Here is a 20474-nt window from a genome sequence, read left to right as displayed (position 1 = left end):
ATAATGTTGTTTGTATAGTAAATTTGTTGGCCTTATTATACCCTCTACTTTATGCCAAATGTAAGCATGACTTAAAGTGAGGGGAATGCAAAGGCACTCGTTACATCAATATTTAATTTAGGAGGCTAATCTCGCCCAACATACGAAAAGGATTTCTCTTCAAATAATAATAATCTTAGTTAAGTGTAATTGGATATACATATATACTTTAAAGCTAGTTAATAGCCTTTGAACAGATGAAATTATTCTGCAATTGAGCGCTTTACTTAAATGCGAAATTAAAGGATGATGAGGCACTAAATTGTAGGGACTTCACTCTTAAACAAATTTGAATTCTCCATCTAAAAAAATGGTGATGAACAAAAATAAGATCTTTCTACAACCTATTTCACAGTTAAATTTTTGCAAAGGATAATATAATATAATTCAAGAAACTATAAGAATATGTTTTTTTCATCTTTTAAGGGATAATTTGCTGTTTAACACATTGCAATTGTCATTTCTACATGAATTCCATAAACAAGTTTTTATTGACAGTTCTTGTAATCATATCTGTCACTTATGATAGCAAGATAAACATAGATAATAATTTATGGGTTATTAAAACAATTATTCATGTTTCCTATAATGTAAAAACCAAATTAATGAAGAATTTGTTATTAATCCAAGTCATAATTAAACAATTACAAACGGTTGATTGAATAAGAACAAAACTGTTTTAAAATTATTTTTTATTGTATTATCTAACTAATAATAGGTTTTCATTAAAGAAAATTAAAGTTTTTAATGCTGAAGGAATTGAACAAAAATTTCACTATATATTATTATTGAGTTTCTTGAAATAAACAATATTTTTCATCTGTTAAAATTTTAAATATTCAATAATTTCTGAGAATATATGTGTTTTATCTTTAATTGATCACTCTGTGCATAAAATTATTAAGGAAAAATAAAAAACTTGGGTTTTTATCTTAGAAATTTGTTGAATATTTCAAATTATTGTAATTTTATTTCAATTTTTTTCTAAAATACTTTTGAGTATTTTGTGTTATATGCCTTTTTTGAAATATAGTAAAAAAATTTTTTTTACTTAACAGTAAATATTTTTTGTAGAACTAGTCTTGCAAGGATTTTTTTTTAAACAAACCATTTAGTTATAATGTAAAATATCTGATGTCATGATGTTAATACCAATAAATGATATTAATACTAAATTATTTATTATCACACAGTTCAAAAATAAAATATCTTCATAATATTGGTAATATTGTATACTTGATTTTATAGTCAAGTATAAAAATTAAAACAAACATTTTCTTAACTAAGTTACATAAAAAAAAAGAAAACAATTATAAATATTTTATAATAGTTATTAACTGATACGTTGTTCTACATTTTAAAGCATCAACTTTTGATTAAAACATTTATTTAAAAAAAAGAAATGCCATTTAACAATTTTGCAATACAATTTATACATTCAAAATATTTTATTGTGCTTCAACCAATTTGTTATCATTTGTTTTTCACGAATCTAAGTCATTAATGAAAAGAACTTCTCTTTTTTGTAAACCTACCTCTTTAAGAGTTTTATTTCGCTCTTCAGTACTAAGAACGCGCTTTGGGAAATTTGTAGCAATTTCAAAACTATCAGGAGAATTTGGATGGCAAAATACAAAATCTATAACATTAGAAAGAGGTGATATGTCAGAAAAACGCCTTTCTACTCTAATTCCCCCAGGCATTATAAATACAATAGTTAGAGATCCTGGATCTTCACATGAAGGTTCTTGTGAAATTCTTTCCATCATCTCAATTTTTCGTTTCTTCAACTCTTCCTTTTTTGTTCTCTCTTCTTCTTCTTCTCTCTCTCTTTTTAAATGCTCTTCACGTTCAATATTTTCTTTTTCTCGTCTTAATTGTTCTTTCTGTTCATCTGCTCGTAAAGACTCTAAATATGCTCTATCTTGTTGTTCTCTTAATGATTGGTTAAAACTACGTTCAATTCGTTCAGCACGAACTGCAATTAAATAAGGTTCATTAGCTTCAAATACTGATCTTAATCTTCTGATAAATTCTTCAGGAGAAACAGGACCTTCCATTCGTCCAGCAAGCGTCATTCGACTTTCCATCAACACAATTACTGCAATAAATGGAAATGCATTTGCATGAAGTGTTGAAGCTACACGACCTCCTTCAAAGGTATCTTGCTCACAAGCCCAAAAGAGGATATTACTTTCATTTAAAAATGAAATTACCTCATTATTAGACAAAACTGAATTACAAAAAGTGGAACATTGCTGTTGGTCATTCTGGTGCAAGTAAATAACCAGAAATCTTAATTCTTGTTTAGCATCATTCAATGCTTGTTTGTAAGAACCCCTATAAAAAACTGGATGTTCATTACCATATAATGATTCAAACGATTCAATAAATTTTCCTACATCAGCAATAGGATCTGTTATAGGGACACGAGGTTCAGGCCATATTAAACTCCAAGTAAACTTTACTACAGACATAAATGTACTATAAAACTTTCTAAAAATATAGTCAATAACAAATGATATAAAATTTCCAGTTCTAGAATTATCTGAATTAAACACTTGTTGTTTAGATGGATCTACTAAAACTGTTGGCATAGAAGAAGTTTCTGATGTACCTGCAAATACAGAAGGACGACCTTCCCTGAGATTTAATTGATCTTGAACAGCAGATTCAAGATCCCAATTGTGCCTTTGTAAAACATCTCGACAAGTTGGTAAACTTTCAATTCCTGTAAGATCTTGAAATTGGAATAACTTTCCAATTTGGTTAGCACATAAATCGGCAGTAAAATCGTTATTTTCCATTGTAAAATTTACACCACCTAAAAATTAATCAAAAATAAACAAATTTATCTTACATAAAAAAAAAAATGAAATTATTTGATTTCTTACTTAAAAATTATAATTTCATTGATAAAAAAAAGGAATGTAGCTACGGAGAAAATTAATAACGTGTAAAATAAATATTTATACAATTTTTATCTTTTGAAATTTTGTTTGATGACAAATGTAATTTAGAAAGTTAAGTAAAACTGTATGTACTGTATCATAAATAATAATTATATCATTAAAATTACATTTTTTTGGCGATAAGGAAAATTCAACGTTGATAAACTTATAAATAGTGTAGCCACTTTAACAATTATTTACTGCTGTAGAGAAAAAAGATTGGTCATTTCTTGATAATTAAAATATTATATGTAATGAAACTACATCAGCTCCCAGTTAATATCGGCAGTGAAAATTATAATTTTCCATTTAAATAAATATCAATTTTTTGTAGTAATTAAATATATTGAAAATTCAATATATATATTATATATTTTTTATCAGTGTTAGAATAATATTATAAATAAGAGATTCCAAATTCTGGGCTTTCATATTTAAGATTCCGTAATATGATAAATGAATAAACGACCTGGCCCAGACTATATCTATTAGGTGTCCCGGATCCTAATACTTTAACGGGGTCCAAGAAAAGTTTTTCCATAAACATTGTACTCTTTTATGAAATAATGTTTTTTATTATAACACAACTGCATATCATTACAAGTGATAAAATTAATAATAGTAACATATTTAAATTGTTCCAAGTTATTTCATCAATTAGGCGGAGTACAAAACTGGGTTTTTTTTCCTAGTAGACCACCATTTATTGCGTGTCATGGTCTCCCTCAATACGGGACTGTAAATAAATTAAAGAAATAATTTCCCAACTGATAACATCAAATATTTGTATTAAAAAAGTAATAAACGATTTAACTTAACTTTTGTATAAATTTACATAAACTCTTCGAGAGATGCTTTTACATTAATATACTATTGAATAATTATTACCATTCGTCAATGGTTTAATACAAAAAGTAAATAGTTCAACTTATGTCAGTTGTATAAAAGTTTTATTTTATAAATAAAAAAGTACTTTAATACCAGAAAAAATCATGAAGACATTTTTATCAAGTAATTTAATACATAAAATTACTAACAATATTCTATTATATGGAAATAGACAACATTATTAAGATTTATCTTAAAAATAGAAATAATAGAGCTAATTAGTTTTTGCGGCAAACCTTTTAATTGCAAAATATTTCGTTAAATTATAGTCAAAAAATTATGAAATTTACTACATATTAAATTCAGTTTAAAATAATTGAGATTAGAAGATCAGGTTATCTTCACTAATTTTTTAACTATTATGTAACCTTTTTAAAATATAGTTCATATTTTTTCCGATTTTTCCCTATAGAGTTGTTATACACATAAGTGGTTTCAATTATTTTTATAAATTAGTTTTTATGAACCAAAAAATGTTTTTTTAGATATTTCAAATTACCAGGAACATATTTTTAAAAACATGTAATAAATTTGAAATATTGATATTTTGCATAAACTAACGTAATTTTCTTGTTACACATTTGCATTATACAAAAATTTAAGTAAAATAAAATATTTCATAAATATTTCAACAAATATTTTTATTGAAAAATTATTTAAATTAGATTTTTGTTTAAAATATGAATAAATACTAACAACTTTATTTTTAAATCATAAAATAAAATTAATGAATGTAACCGACACTAGAATATATTTAAATAATTACATATACTAGAATTATTTAATTAGGTTACTCTTGTTTTCCTAAAATTTAAGCATTACAATTTTTATATTTAAGACTTAAATTTTTGTATCATAAAAATGATTTATTTTTCATTATATCTGTAAAAATTTAAAAGAAAAAATGTTAAATTATTTATATTCATTACTATTAATTAAAATAGTACAATTAAATACATCTTAAAATGAAAATGTGTATATTTATAAATGATAAACAAAAAAAAATGTACATATTAAAAAAGTTAATTCACAGCCAAATGATTTTAATAACACCTTGTACATTAAATATAATTTGCACATTTTTTTGAAACAGAGTAACTATGTTCCCATTGTGGAAATGTGACCTTTTCATGACATATTGTGTAGCCTCCTAATTCTTTTAACTGTAAATTCAAATTTTTAAAAGTTTTTTTTAGATTATTTTATACAATAAATTATTATTTTTTTTTGTTTAATAGGTTAACCAAACCATTATTATATATTTTCCTAGAGTTGTCAATTTAAAAATAAAACTGTAGCACAGTATAGACGTGGCATAGTGGGACAAGTATAGATATCTGATAGTTATTATAATGACTATAATAAAAACATTTTGATGCAAATCTGCAGATAGTGTTTAATTTTAAGAAATATGTGGATTATCCCAAAAGCAATATTAACTCATATTTTTTGTTCTACTTTGACTGCCATTTGCACATAGAAAAAAAAATAGGTCATCAGTAAAAAATTTTAATTTTTGGACTTCTAGTACATAAAATAAGCTTTATTTTAAAATACATATATTTAAAAAACACAGTATTCCTGGAACAATTTTATACAAATTTTCAAGTTTTCATAAATTCAAAAAGCTTTTCTTAACTTTGAAGAGGCAAAATAATCAAAATAAGTATACATTTATTTTTAATGTAAGTTAGATTTATATAAATTTTATATTTATTTGTGAACTCATTACTATGGCATACTCTTATTAGGTATTTTAAAATAAAAAAACAAAATTTGAAAACAAAAATAGCATGTTTTATAACTATGGCAGCTGTTTGTACGTAGAAGATAAGTCGTCGAGACAAATTTTTTTTTAAATTTATAGTATGTAACATAAACTTTAATTTAAAAGACTCAGAATTTTAGGATCATTTTCAAAAGTTAAATTGAAAAAGTTGAGTTTTGTAAAAGTTTTTATTTTAAATCCTCCCATGTGTTTAGGTAAAGTCAGATTATTAAAAAAATGATATCAAATGAAATGGAATATTTAAGGTTACAATACAAAATAATGATGTTGATTTGTTAATTTTTGAAAAAATTATAGCAATTATCAAAAAAAAAAAAAAGTGAAAAAAATGCCGAAATTTACTGATTTTAAAAATTGTAATTTTTTGAGGGATTTTCACCATTTACAGAAAATGAGGGAAAATTTTTTAATTTTTGAGGGTAATGTCTTTAACTGAATACAATTTGTGATCTTTTGACATATTGTTGAGAAAAATCGGTCTAGTGATAAAGTAGTGACAGACACAAAAAATAAAATAAAATAAATAAACATATCATGGTAAAATTAATACCTTCTCAGCTTCACATCAAGGCAAAAAAAAAAACATAATATACAATAATAAACAGTTTTCATGATAACTGATTGGAAAGATTATGCTTCAGATCTCATAAAACATTCCTAAAAATCTGGACATAGCCAACCTTAAGCTTTTAATGTTTAGATTTAATAGATGGACCAGGTCATAATTTTACTATCAATTTTATCCTGTTAGTTTAAATGGAACAAATGTATCATTAAATTTAATCAAACTTTTCCAGAAAATATATACATAAATTGGGCATGACAAATAAAAGAAATTTAAAGTATTTCTACTTCTGATGTTCAATTACAATATACCAAAAATTTAATCTGTTGCATACATGTGTTACTATGATACATTGCCTAATAATCATAATATAAATTTAAAATTAATACTATTTTATGAGGTTCTGCATTTAACTGACAATGTATAAAGTTTTAAAATATTTTTTTGTTTATGTAGTATGAAATCTTTTTTTTTAAATGAACCATTGGAAGTAATAAAATTAAAGAATAGTTTTATAAAATGATGAGTAATACTAATTCATTACAGAAAAATTTGACCAGTCGGGTGCAGAAAAAGCACACTTTGCTCTCCATGTGGTAGAATTTAATATAATTACATGAATAAATAAATAACATTTTATTTAGTAATATCATTTTTTTTATTAAAATAAGTAAGTATATTACCTTTTTAATAGTTTTATGTCTTCCAGGTAAAAATGGTTTAAGATTATAATGAATTTTTAGTTCTCTATTTCTCCTAATAAGAGATTCTTTTTTTATTTTTTTGTTATATTTACATTCATCTGAAATAAAAAATGTACATCATTATATGAATTTATTATTTTGAAAACAATTTGTAAATTTTAAGGAGTTTTGGGTAAATTATAATTAAAACAAGGCTATGTAAACATACTTTAGATTACCACTAAAAAGTTAAAAATAAATTTTCTTTTTTAGATTGTGACCTTAAATAAAGTGTGCATTATAAAAATAAAGCTAGTGAGGATTATTCATAATTTAAAAGTACTAAACATCTCCTACTTAATTATATTAGTGTTAATATAAAAAAACCCTACACAGGGGGTCACAGCGCAGTGCTGACAAGTCATAGTTGGGTCATGTATAGACTTAATCTGACAGTAATTAAAATCACTATCATAAAAGATGCCTCAATGCAAATCTGTAGATAGTGTTTAATTTTTATAAATTGGTTTAATATTCCATAAACAAAATTAACTCCTATTTCCTTCATTATTCCTGAGAAGTAGTTTTTTGATTTAGAAGTATAATATATGAATAAGTATTTACTATAGCAATTAAAATAGTATGAGATTGATATTTAATAATTTAGTATAGTAATTTTTTTCAGAGAATTTATAAAAAATTATTAGGTAGTTATTACTTTTATGGTAACCGTGTATAAAAATTGAAGGGCTTGATATAAAAATGTTCAGAAAATAATTAGTGGTTAATTATGAATAAATGGAATACAAATAAATTTCATCAGTTAAAAATATACTATCATTATTCAATTTTTGGTGTTAAATTTTGTTTTCCACCTCAAAAAAAAAAAAAATTAAGAAAAATATACAAAAAAAGTTATTTTGTAAGGTGGGTTTCGAACTTTGTAACCCGAACATATAAGATTGTAAGTTAATAACACAACCATTGTGATCATTATGAATAATTTTTATTAAAAGAATAATAATTAAGGAAAAAAAAAATAAAAATAAAAAAAGCCACCACAGCGGGGACGTGGCATAGTTGGGTCTAGTATAGACTTAATCTGACAGTGATTAAAAACACTATCATAAAAGTCGCTATGATGCAAATCTGTAGATAGTGTTAAATTAAAAAAAATTGATGGATTACTCTAAACGCTACATGATTTTCTATTTCCTTATTTATATACTGATTACAAGTTTTATGATTAAAAGTGTAATATATGAATAAATATTTAATATAGCAATTAAATATAGTATGAAATTGATATTTAATAATTTAGTATTGTAATTTTTACGGAGAAATTTAAAAAATGTATAATATAGATAATATATAAAGGAAAATGGTGATATTTTAAAAAAAAGTATGTCGAATGAAAGAGGAATATAAATATTATTTTTCATAAAAAAATTGTATTGATCCATAAACTTTTCAATAAGTTATAGCATTATAAAGTTAAAAATGTAAAAAATAAAATCGAGAATTTAGAAAAAATATACCAAATGATACATAAAGACATCAAGCATCTATAAAAAAAAATGATATTCATTTGTTCATTTTTGAAAAATTTATGGCAGTTTTAATAAAAAAAAATTGAAAAATTTTCGAAAATTAGTGATTTTTAAATTTGTAATTTGTTTGGAGGTTTCCCCCATTTACGGGGAATGAGGGAAATTTTTACAATTTATGAGGGTAATGTTTTCAACTAGATACGATTTGTGATCTTTTGACGTATCGTTGAAAGAAATCGGTTCGGTGAGAGCTGAGAAAAAGTGGTAACAAAAACAAAAAAAATAAAAAAAACACATCATAGTATCATTAATACCTTCTCAGGGTCGCATCGAAGCTAAAAGCAAAATTTGTACTAAAATTTGAAAATTTTTTGTTTAGCTAAAATATTGTTTAAAACTTTTTTAAAAATTGACAAGTCTCCATAATATTTTTATCAGTAATACTTAAGATAATTTTATTTCTATTAATATATATTTTAGAAAATTATAATCAAAATTTTAATAATAACGCAGTAACTTACATGCATATATTTTTTTCTATTATTCAAATTTTGATAATTCTTTTGGAAAAATGTCTGTGTTCTTTAAACTTAAATCAAATTCATGTTTTTAAAATTAAAAAAAAACATCCTGAAATCTTTTATTTTTAAGTAACAAGCATTCAAATTCAAAATTTGTAAAACTTCCATTACAATTTTTCAATTTTTGTTTAATGTTTATAACAATCTTAGTCAAAGCATTTTATTTGAGTGATGATAATCGCTGACAAATATCTATCTATACTATATCAAGGGATTTCATTACACAGATTTCTGACGATACTTGTTTTTTTTTTTAGCTTATGTCAATTTTACGTGCACTACTACATTTGAAAAATTTAAACTTATTATTTGGTATAATTCATTTTTAATATTCAAATGTTATTTTTTAGTTCATCAAAATTTCATCTAAACTAAATATATTTTACTACAATGCTATTAATTTAACAATTTCTAACAAGATTGAATATAATTTTGACTTCTTCATCTACGTATAATAAAATATAAAATAATTTTACCACAGCCAAAATTGATGTATCCTTTATTTTCTAAATACAGGTAAACTTGTCCTATTTCTTTAGCTGTACCACATCTTTTTAATTTTTGTTTAACTATTGTTTTGGATACATAATCTGGTTTATTGATTTTCCAAAGTTCTAAAATTGTATTTCGTATCTAAATCCAAATAAATAAAAGTTTTATATAGCTAGATAAATTAATAATTTTATATTAATAATATAATAATCTGAAGTTGATTTTATATCTGTTGCCCCTTTTTCTTAGCTCTCACTGAGCCAATCCTTATTAACAATATATCAAAAGATAATTATATCTAGTTGAATAAATTACCCTGAAAAGTAGAAAACATTTTTCTCCTTTTCTGTAGATGGGGAAAATTACCAAAAAAATTAAGATTTTTAAAATAGGTAAATTTTGAAACATTTTTTAAACTTTTATTATTTATAACTAACTAAATTTATTACAACATAATATCAATTTTTAAAGTTAAAAAAAATTAATTGTACAAAATAGTTGACTAAATTTATCTACCCAACTTGTGTATTACAACTTTCTAATTGTAATTCTATGATAATAAGATCCAAATTCAGTTCTTAGGTCTAATTTCTGATATAAAATATTTAAAAGTAATAAGTACAAAAAGTTTTAAAAATTATTAAAAAAAAAAGTTAATTTCTATGTTTAAATGATTATAAACTAATAAAATACATACATTTAAATATTTTTTATCATCTTTCTTTCCAATTAAATTTGGATGGAAATATCTTTCATCAGCAGTAATAATATTATTATCAAGATGTTTTTCTTGTGTAGGAGCATGTAAATTATCAATAGTTCTACTACTATATCCATTGGACACAATAGATTGCCATTCTGAATTAGTATTATTAGATTCACCCTCCATTACATCAATTTCTGATTCTGAATTTGAATCTTTTCTAACCCTCACAAGTTCTTCACCGTTTGGTAGAACAAATACATCATTTTCCTTATATTTGTTCAAAATTTCTCTATATTTAGACTCATCACAAGCATCTTCAGATAGGCGTTTCTTTAATTTTCTTGATCCTACCTTACACTTATTCTAAATAAAACCATAAAAATATAGATAATAATAATATAATAATAATAATAATATGAGTAAGGCTCACATGTTCAGAGTTCCAATCATCTGCTAACTGTATAAGCCATTGAGGACTTATTTGATTATACCTATAAGAATATTCCTTATTAAATTATTTACAATCTAATGCTACTTAGAGAACATTTTAGTTCCAGCTATATAATATTGTATACTTACGTGGAGTCAGTTTTGTTCCATGGTTCATAAAGCGATTCTAAATAGTCAAAGCTACATTCAGTAATCACATCTATGATTTCTTCGTCCATAATTATAAAACGTATAACTTAAGGATATTTTAATTCATTTATATTTCAACAAATAAATCCTAGAGATAAACAAATTTCATCGATTTCTTTTTTTAATTGACAAATTGTTTGGACTGAAAGTTCTAATATAAAATTTAAGTGAATTTAATAAGCACATCATACCCCAAATGTCATAAAGCCAACGTGGATACTACCTAACGAGAAAGTACGTAGGGAGAAAGAAAAATTGACATGTGAACTCATCTAAGTAGTATGAACGTAGGAACAAAATTACATATTGCCGGCCACGTTACCAACGTTCGTCTAAAACATAGCTTTAGACAATATGAAATTTAGTCATTGGTTTTCTTAGGTCGTCATTTAAAATACGATATTACATTTTGAATTTTTAAATGTAGCATAGATTTATCAATAAATATTAATATGTATTCTGTCAACTCTAACAACATCTCAATTAATATATAGACAATAGAAGCAAGCACAAATCGGTGTATGTTACAAAAAAAATGTTTCAGCAAAAGGATAAAATATAGTGGGTATGCTATAGGCACATCATTTTTCAATCAATTTTTAAAATACTTCATGTACTCCTACATATAAAATATGTACATCAAAGATTTGGTAATAATGAGTTTTGTTAACAATGTAAAAATGATTATTGAAAAAATGTAACATACACCGATATTTCAAGAATTGATATTTTTTCAATTATTATAATGAGAATTTTTTTATTTATAAATTTTAAATAAATTATTGCATTACTGGAAAATTTTAGAATATATCTATTATACATCAGTTTTTAACAGAGTAATAAATATATTTAAAAAACTTTTATTAAATATATATGGGATGTTAAATTCTTTTAATGACGAATAGATATTTTTTCAACATTATTAAATTATTAAAGTAGAAAATGCTGATTGATTCCACCTAAAAATATTAAATATTTATGGAAGTATTTAAATACTTATACACTCTACGGTAATACTTAAAATAGTAATGTAAATAGAAAATTTTCTACTATTGTTATAGTCCCTCCCTCACCACTATCGGTACCGGCTTTTAAAGAGGGTTATTGGGACATTTACATAGAGTTGCGTAAATACAAACAATTATATTTAGCTATACCTTAGTTTTCACTGGACGACTCGACTAATCAGTGGTTGCACTACAACCCCATTAAATTGATATTAACTATATATATATATATACTTCGGTAATTCTATTATATTACTAAGGTAGCTAGTACAAAGCTATACAAGTTTAAATTAAATTTCAAAAAACGTTTCAAGAAAAATGGGTAACCATTTTAATTTTCTATTTTTCTCATTGGTTCATTTTTTGATTAGGAAATTATACCCAAACTGTTTTTATTCATGAGAACACCAATAAGCTAATGCGTTTTGTAACGTGCGTGTGTAGTATGCGCAATGAATCGTTCTTTGTAACTGTCATTTTATATTACATTAAATTTTTAAAGTTGTATTTATAAAGTTCATTACAAAAGCTGTAGTGAGAGTGTAGTGCGATGAATTAACTTAAACTTGTAGTATCTATAAATTGCATATAAAAATTTCTTTTTCTTTCCAAATAACATTTTTATTTTTATTTTATTAATATTTTTAACTGCAGGTTAGTATCATTTTTGTTTACATATAATAGTTTTTGTTGCTGATTTCATAACATTAATTAACTCTCATAATATTATAGCTTAGTATAAACCCAATAATCTTTTATTTGAACCTTTGTTATGTATCTCTGAGATTTAACTAAATTTAAATTTGATAAATTAATTATTGATCAAAGTTTCTATTTAAATATTACACTGTTGCCCACACAATAAAATAATTTTAATAAAAAATTTAACTATAAGTTCAATTTAACAGGTGTTATGTTAATACTTTGATGCTTATTCTTAATAATATAAAATTCAAAAATAATTTTTAAATAAATAAGTAATGGACTAAAGCTTAAACTTTTTGTATTGCTACAAAGAAAAAAAATTTCAATTAAATTTTAGGATGAATAATGAAAGACAGAACCATATGAACAATGAAGATGATTTTGATGATACTGAGAATGTAGTTTTCTTTGGTGAAGTATCAGAAGCTGAACTTAATCGTTATAAGCGCTTGCCAAGACATACCATTTTACCATCTGATATAAGTTTGAGGTATAAAATTTTAGAATTATAATATTATACAAGTATTTTTCTCTGGAGAAAATAATTATTATTGATTTTAATGTAATTTTAATAACTTACATTTATTATTTTTATATTTTAAAATCAATTGAAGTTATTTGATAAATGAAAAATGACAATTTTTAATTATAGCCAATCATATTTTCATGATGAAGAAGAGGAATACATAGATAACACAAAGGATAATAACATTTCAAGTAAATATAATTTAATTATTTATTTTCAGTTTTATTTGTAAATATTTTAATAAAATTGAAATTTTTAAATTTAGTTGGTAAACATCAGTCATTAATTACAAGTAAAGAGAATAAAGATGAAAAAACTACAGATATTTTTACAGAGCCAAAAGAACTAACTTCAAATTTCCTAAGTATATATATTTTTTAACTAAATTAATTAATGTCAAGTTATGTTTATTTATGTAATAATTTTTAGATAATGAGTCACACACATCACACATTTTGGTCGGAGAAAATAAATGTAATAGTATTGAAAATGAATGTAAAAATACCATGGCAAATAATTCAAATACTATGTTTGAAAGTATAAATGTTACCTAAAATAAAATGTATTAATTTCTTGATATATTACTATTAAAAATTGTTATATTTATTATTAGTTGAGGAACCAAATACATCAATGAATATTACTATAAACAATGAAAAAGTTGCAGAAAGCTTGAAAATTACTAAAGGAATCAAACCTAGTATTAATGCAACATGTGAGTCTAACCATTATTATTGAGTAAAATTAAAATGTAAATAAAAAGTTGTTGTAATATATTATTACACTAACAGAATTGTACATTTTACCATTAGTTTTCAGTATATATTTTAGTTTTGAATATAAAAAAAAAATTATTTAATTTTAGGAGATAAACTTTAAGAAATCTATTATTTTATCAGTCATATATGTCAACAATGAAATTAAAACTATTTTTAATTAAATTTAATTTGTTAAAATAGGGTTTGAAGTATGAAAAATTCTTAATAAATTGACTTTTAAAAATATTTTTTAATAATTTTGTAATGTTAAATTGTAATACTTTTCAAATCATACGTGTCGTTGTGGGGATTAGAAAAAAATTAATCTGAGTAGTATAAAAAAATTATTTGTTTATAAGCCATAAAAATAGATATAATAATATAATAACATGTTCACTAAGTATTATTACTTATTGGCTTCATTATTTTTTTTAGTTATATGTTGAACACTATTTGGAATCATATTTCTATTTTAAAACAATGGTTTAGTTTTCCCTATGCCTATGCTAAATAATATAAAATTTTAAACTAATATAGAAACCATGGTATATTTACATATACAAAAAAAATAAAAACCAAAAAAATATGTGCGTAGTCAATATGTTAATTTCACAACATTCAGCCACATGTAAAATTTTATTTTTCAAAGTTAAAATGGGATGTGTAATTAATATTATAAGAATTATTTAACATTATAATTTAACTATGAGGATTCTTAATTGTCAGTCAATTAAAAATATCTAGTACTGTTACCATAACTAAAAATATTAAATGATAAATTTGTTAAAGAATCATGTAAAAAATGTTTGAAAAATTATCAGTGTAGGTTCATTGATTAATGATCCTGTAAGGTAATATATTTGTTTGTACATGTCTCTGTTCTTAAATTATCTATGGTTGAACTCCACCTTTTTCCATTATATCTTGGAAGTATTTCCTTTTTTCATATTTCAATAGATAACTTGTTTCTTTTTGGTGAGTGTTGAACCTACTTAGCGAAAATTCATTATTTGTGTAATTTAGTTTTTTTATTCTTGCCTCTTTTTCTCTCAATAATTTCTTCACAGACTATTAAGATAACATTAAGATTTTTTTCTGCTTCAATACATTTTTTGTAGCAGTACTAATAACTTTTCTTATTTGCTCCTAAGTTTTATCTACTACATTATATACTATCAATGTTTACAAAATATTTTTATTTTTGCAAAACTCTTTGTTTAGAAATTGGTCTTTTAATTTGTCCATTTAATGTTGTAGTTTTCAATTTCCCTTACTATATTTATAGTGAATCCCTCTTTGAACTAGGTTTTTAGATTCAGTGTATTATATAATAATTCCTGTTTCCCATCTTATTTCCATTTACTTTAGTCCAAGACTTAGTATTTGAATCCTGAAAAAAAAACTTTTTGAAGGCACGGTTATTAGTCTTGTGCTTAACCTCTTTACCAACAAAAGTCAGAGTGAAAAATACCTGGACCAGCTAACTTCTGATGTGTAAGGCCAGAGTTCGCCATATTCGTCAAATTAGCTTAGTGCTCCTTTGAGAGTCAAATTAAACCTCAAATATAAAAATTATAATATTTATTTTGATATTATTTTTATTTAAACATTGATATTTAATAAATTTTTACATTTGATATTAATATTGAAATTAACAAAAAATTCTTCATGATAATAATATGGAATTAAAATAATAACATTATTTAAGAATCCTAATAAATTATCTAGATAATTCATGAATAATTTTTTACCATCAAATTTTTAGACAATGAGTCTTGGGTATTAATTAACTTAGCTGAAGAAAAGTCTCTATGTTTTGATACTAACATTACAAACAAAAATAATAAAAAAAATTACAATGATGGTAAGCTTATTTTAGTTAGTTTAAGATTACATTATCCATAAACTGTAAAAATTCAGCAACTATAATTTAAGAATTTTATTCGTAAAATACAAGTTTATATGCTAAAAATAGACTGTTCAATAATATTTAAAAAAATTTAAAACTTCTTAATTTATTTTGTAGTTGAATTTTCTTCACCAAGTACTACTGGGAATATACCATTTTCTCAAAAAGTCATTGACACAGAAATTTTAGATCGTTATCTTCGCAAAGAATTTACTTCTTCAGGTAAAATTAATTTCATATTTATTTCTATTGTAAATTACTTATACACATATATATATAATTCAAACTTTTTTTAATGAGAATTATTTATTTCAGATGAGTCATCATCAGAGGAAGATGATAACAGTAAATCAATGAAACAAGGTATTTTCTGTTTATTAAAATAGAAATTTTATATTTATCTTAAATTAATTTAAATTTTACTAGTTTGCACATAAATTTTAATAACTAGTTTTTATTTTATTTTTCTTTATAGATTTTACTATGTTTGAAGAAACTGAGTTGGGAGTTGATGTTGAACCAAGTACTATTTGTATGTAAGATATTTATAAAAATCTATATACCTTTCTTATTATGTAATATTATTACAGCTGATTATAGCTCAATGGAATTAACAGAGAATGAAAAAATTATTTACAATAAAGCTGAAGAAAAATGTGAAGATTTAAATTCTGGTATTTTACTTCTTTTTTGATCATTAAAAAATTTATTTTTGTTATGTAATTTTTTAATATTGTTTAGATTATGAAAATAGTTCATATGCTCGATCATCAGTATCTAGTGTTGTAGAATGTAATATAGTAGGTGGTAATGAAAATTTAGAAACGAATGTTGGAAATAATGTATGCATATTAAAGCCATTGAACCAAAATGATTTAAGTACTACTAGTGATTCTGAAGTAGATGACTCATTTGAAGAGTTTAAAGAATTCACTCCAGGGAAACAACAAATTTTTGATTTACGTTTTTCTAAATCATCAATTAGAGCTAAAACTCTTGTGTCATCCAAACCTTACATGGATCGAATTGATGAATCTACTACGCCTAAAACTCCTAAAGTTTCTGCTCCTACAATTTTAATAAATAACTCTAATTTAAGAGTATCAGAAAAATATTTAAATGATATAACAAATAATAGTCACTATGATATGTACAACAAATGGGAAGAAGATTCTTTAAATTTAATTTGTAAATCTGATTTAATGGATTGTAGTAATATTACTGATACATCTAAAATAGAACAAATATTTGAAGAAGAAAATTTAAACGGCAGTAAAGCTTTGAATATTAGTGACAGTTTTATGGAACATAAAATAGTTCCAAGAGTTTATGACAATACCACAGATATTATGAAAAATGATTCAACAAGAGATTTTAGAACTTCGAATCACACATCAGGTGGTAATATTTCAGTTACTAGTGTAAATGATTCAATAAATGTATTATGTAAACTTAATCAGTACAGTGTAAAATCTGAAATAACCTCTATTACTAAAAAATCTTTAAAAGAATCTCAGCATAATTCTTTTTATGATGAACAACATTCTTATTCTTATGAGATAAAAAATGATTCAGCACAGAATTCTGATCTCAAAAATACTACTGTATCAGAAATATCTAATGATAATAATCTGTTTGACTATAAAAATAATGAAGAAATTATGAAAAAAACAAAATATTACAAAGAACAAGCTAAAAATGAATTGCTTAATTTGGAACCATTAACAAAATTACTATATTATAAAAGTGAATGTAGTCCAAAATACTTAAAAAATTCAGAACATGATATTAGTTTAGAAGAACAACTTTCTACTAAATATTTTGATACCACTAAAGTTCTTAATAACACTAATTCAAGTGATACATTGAATTTAATTGAAAAAACCATTACTGATGTAACATTTGGAGTAATTTTATTGGATAAAAATGACAGTGGTACAATAAAAATGGAAGAAGATAATGTTCTGTGTCAAAATAAAACATCAGAAAATGAAAATTTCACTTCAGATTTATCAGTGATTGTTGAAAATAAAACTTTAGAAGACACATGCAATGTTTCAACTTTAAATGTGAATTTAGAAGACACTTGCAATGATTCAAATTCAAATATGAATTTAGAAGACACTTGCAATGTTTCAAATTCAAATATGAATTTAGAAGACACTTGCAATGTTTCAAATTCAAATACGAATTTAGAAAAATCCTTTTTGGACAAAACTAATTTAGTTGTAACTCCATTATTAAAAGATAATAAATCAATCATATTAGATAATGAAAAAACATTCAACTTATTTTATATTAATCAAAGCTATGAAAACAAAAAAGTAGATCAGTCTATATTAATTAGTAAAGAAGAATCTATTCTTGCAGCAAATTACAATGATTCTGTTATGAATGTGGATTGCACTACAGTCATTTCTTCTATTAGAAATAAGACTGAGGATTGTCATAATGATACTGTTTCTGACACAGTTCTTAAAGAAGTTGATAGCATCACAAATCTCAAGGATACTGAAATAGAAAAATTAAAATCAAATTTTCAAAATGAAATAAAGGAGTATAATTTTAGATATTTTTCTGAAGAAAATCCACTAAATTATATACCCAACAAAGAATATCAATCAGATAGTTTAGAAACAAGTAATAAAATAGACAATTCAACAAATTTAAACAAAGAATCTAGAAAATCAGATGAAGATCAAGAATTTCATGATAGTAATTTAAAAGAAAAAAAATTATTAGATTTTACTATTATGCAACAAATAACACCAGAAGTTAATAGTGACAAAAAACAAAAGTTATTTGATTTTAGTATAATTGACCATACACCCGCTTCAAAAAATTTGCAAAAAACTTTTATTAATGAAAATTTAGTAAAAAAAGATGCTTTAATCGATTTAAGTGTAGCTGATCAGATTTGGAATCTGGAATCTGTAACAATGGATCAAAGTACACTCAGTTCTGAATTACACAATATATCAGCAGATTCTAATGTGAATTATACATATAATAACATTGAAACTACTACTTTAGAAACATTTGATGATTCAATTCTTATAAGCTCTTCAGTTTCAGATTTAAAGCCAAATTTAGCACAAATGAAATCTAATTTTCCAATCTCACTACAAGGAAATGATTTAGGTCTTCAATTTAACTTTCAGAAAAGTAAATTGGAAAATTCATCAGAAATGTTGGATAAAACAATAGAAAAAATTGAAAATTTAGAACTTAGTGTTTCAATAGAATCAGAAGAAATGAAATCATTTGAAGAATCCACAATAAAACAACAAGAAATTATCGATCAAATTCCTATCATCAAAATTGATTGTGAAACACAATCAAAATTAAATTTATCTAATGTAACTGAATTTGTAGATGCTGATAAAAAAAAAATAAAAGAATCGTGTGAACCTTGTATTGTAGATTTTAGCATTATTGAGTTACATTCTCATCCAGTTGATACACCACAAAATGTTAGTGTTGTATGTGAAGCAGATCTAATCCAAATGTCTGAAACCTTAATGGAAAAAGATAGACAGGTTGTTTCTTTAGATTCCAATGTTTCCATAACTCCAGAACATCAATCAATAGACAATAGTTCTTATGATACTGATGATACTATTGTTTGCATTCAAAGTATTGAACAGAATCATAGTTCTGAATTACTAAATGATGTTAAGATGGATGATATATCATTGATCATGGAATCACCCGAGAAAAGTAATACTAGTGAATCCTTTCACAGTATTGAATTAGATAATGTACCAGATGATAACAAAAGAAAAATGGAATCAATGCAAGAACCTCAAAACCAAGAAAAAAAAATGAAAATTGAAGAACCAAAAACTCCTTTGTCAATGTTGTTTAAATTTAGGGATATGTTTAAGAGCAGTGAAAAACCCAAATGTAATTTTGGTTATAGAAAAGAAAATGAACCTTTATTGGACCTATATAATCAATCTAAGTCATCAAATTTGCTTATCACTGATGACAAAAATCAATTTTTGAAACCATCTAGCTTGAAAAAGCCAGAAGTAATTGTTAAGAGTAGAATACCTTGTAAAGTAGAAGAAAAATCAATGACAAAAATTGATGAATTTAATACATCTGGATTGTTAGCGTCTGAATTTGTGAAACCTAAAACGGGTATACCTAAATTAGTAGGAGGTCCAGTGTTGATGGATGTTTCTAATTCAGCTACCAAAAAATTACAAGAAAGTAAAATTCCTTCTAAGTTTCAAAAGTAGAAAGATCACGTTTTTTAACAGGAGCATATTTTTTTAATTTATAACTTCATAAATGTTTTATAAATTAATATATATATATTTTTTTATACGTGTATAGAAATTTTAGTATAGTAAACTTTATGATTAATAAATACATTAATTTAAATATCTTACAAATATTTGTTGGGTTTTTTATACTTGATTTTAATAAATGTATGTATGAAACAATTTTAATAATTAAAAATCTTCTTTTATTTACCTGTATATAAACTTAATTTTATTTTGAAAATATTTATAACAGAGCTAACTGTGTTCTGAAAAACTAAAAGTGTGGTTACTAATGTTAAGTTCGGGAATATATTATAATTACCCATAAATTTTACATAAAAATATTATTTAATTTGATTTTTGAAAGGTTATACATGTTAATGAAATATATAATTAAAATAATAATCAATGT

General features: G+C 23.8%; 2 protein-coding genes across 7 annotated transcripts; one reads left to right on the top strand and one right to left on the bottom strand.

Moving 5' to 3' along the window:
• Positions 1–1176: 1176 nt before the first annotated feature.
• On the bottom strand, positions 1177–11163 carry LOC126901679 (FAS-associated factor 2). 4 transcript variants are annotated; one of them, XM_050678344.1, is made up of 6 exons: positions 10824–11163; positions 10675–10735; positions 10236–10607; positions 9523–9679; positions 6916–7034; positions 2724–2863 (listed from the first exon to the last, which is right to left on the bottom strand). In XM_050678344.1, exons 1-6 carry the CDS (start codon positions 10910–10912, stop codon positions 2855–2857), a joined length of 807 nt encoding a protein of 268 aa, XP_050534301.1. In that variant the 5' UTR covers positions 10913–11163; the 3' UTR covers positions 2724–2854. The 4 variants fall into 4 exon arrangements, with proteins under 4 accessions (XP_050534298.1, XP_050534297.1, XP_050534301.1 ...); XM_050678342.1 differs by lacking the exon at positions 2724–2863 and adding an exon at positions 4839–5041; XM_050678341.1 differs by lacking the exons at positions 9523–9679; positions 10236–10607; positions 10675–10735; positions 10824–11163 and adding an exon at positions 8987–9060 and having other exon boundaries at positions 1177–2863.
• Positions 11164–11282: 119 nt separating this feature from the next.
• LOC126901677 (protein PFF0380w-like) lies at positions 11283–20258 on the top strand. Of its 3 annotated transcripts, none has more exons than XM_050678335.1 (11): positions 11283–11448; positions 12933–13085; positions 13248–13312; positions 13387–13485; positions 13551–13658; positions 13735–13836; positions 15906–16010; positions 16104–16151; positions 16264–16320; positions 16379–16462; positions 16530–20258. In XM_050678335.1, the coding sequence occupies exons 1-11, from the start codon at positions 11405–11407 to the stop codon at positions 20033–20035; spliced, it is 4371 nt and encodes a 1456-aa protein (XP_050534292.1). In that variant the 5' UTR covers positions 11283–11404; the 3' UTR covers positions 20036–20258. The 3 variants fall into 3 exon arrangements, with proteins under 3 accessions (XP_050534292.1, XP_050534293.1, XP_050534294.1); XM_050678336.1 differs by lacking the exon at positions 11283–11448 and adding an exon at positions 11847–11893; XM_050678337.1 differs by lacking the exon at positions 11283–11448 and adding an exon at positions 12236–12544.
• Positions 20259–20474: the final 216 nt, after the last annotated feature.

This window comes from Daktulosphaira vitifoliae, unplaced genomic scaffold (genome assembly GCF_025091365.1).
Source record: "Daktulosphaira vitifoliae isolate Bord-2020 unplaced genomic scaffold, ASM2509136v1 Scaffold_3, whole genome shotgun sequence".
NCBI lineage: Eukaryota > Metazoa > Arthropoda > Insecta > Hemiptera > Phylloxeridae > Daktulosphaira > Daktulosphaira vitifoliae.
This window is presented reverse-complemented; position numbering and strand designations above follow the sequence as displayed.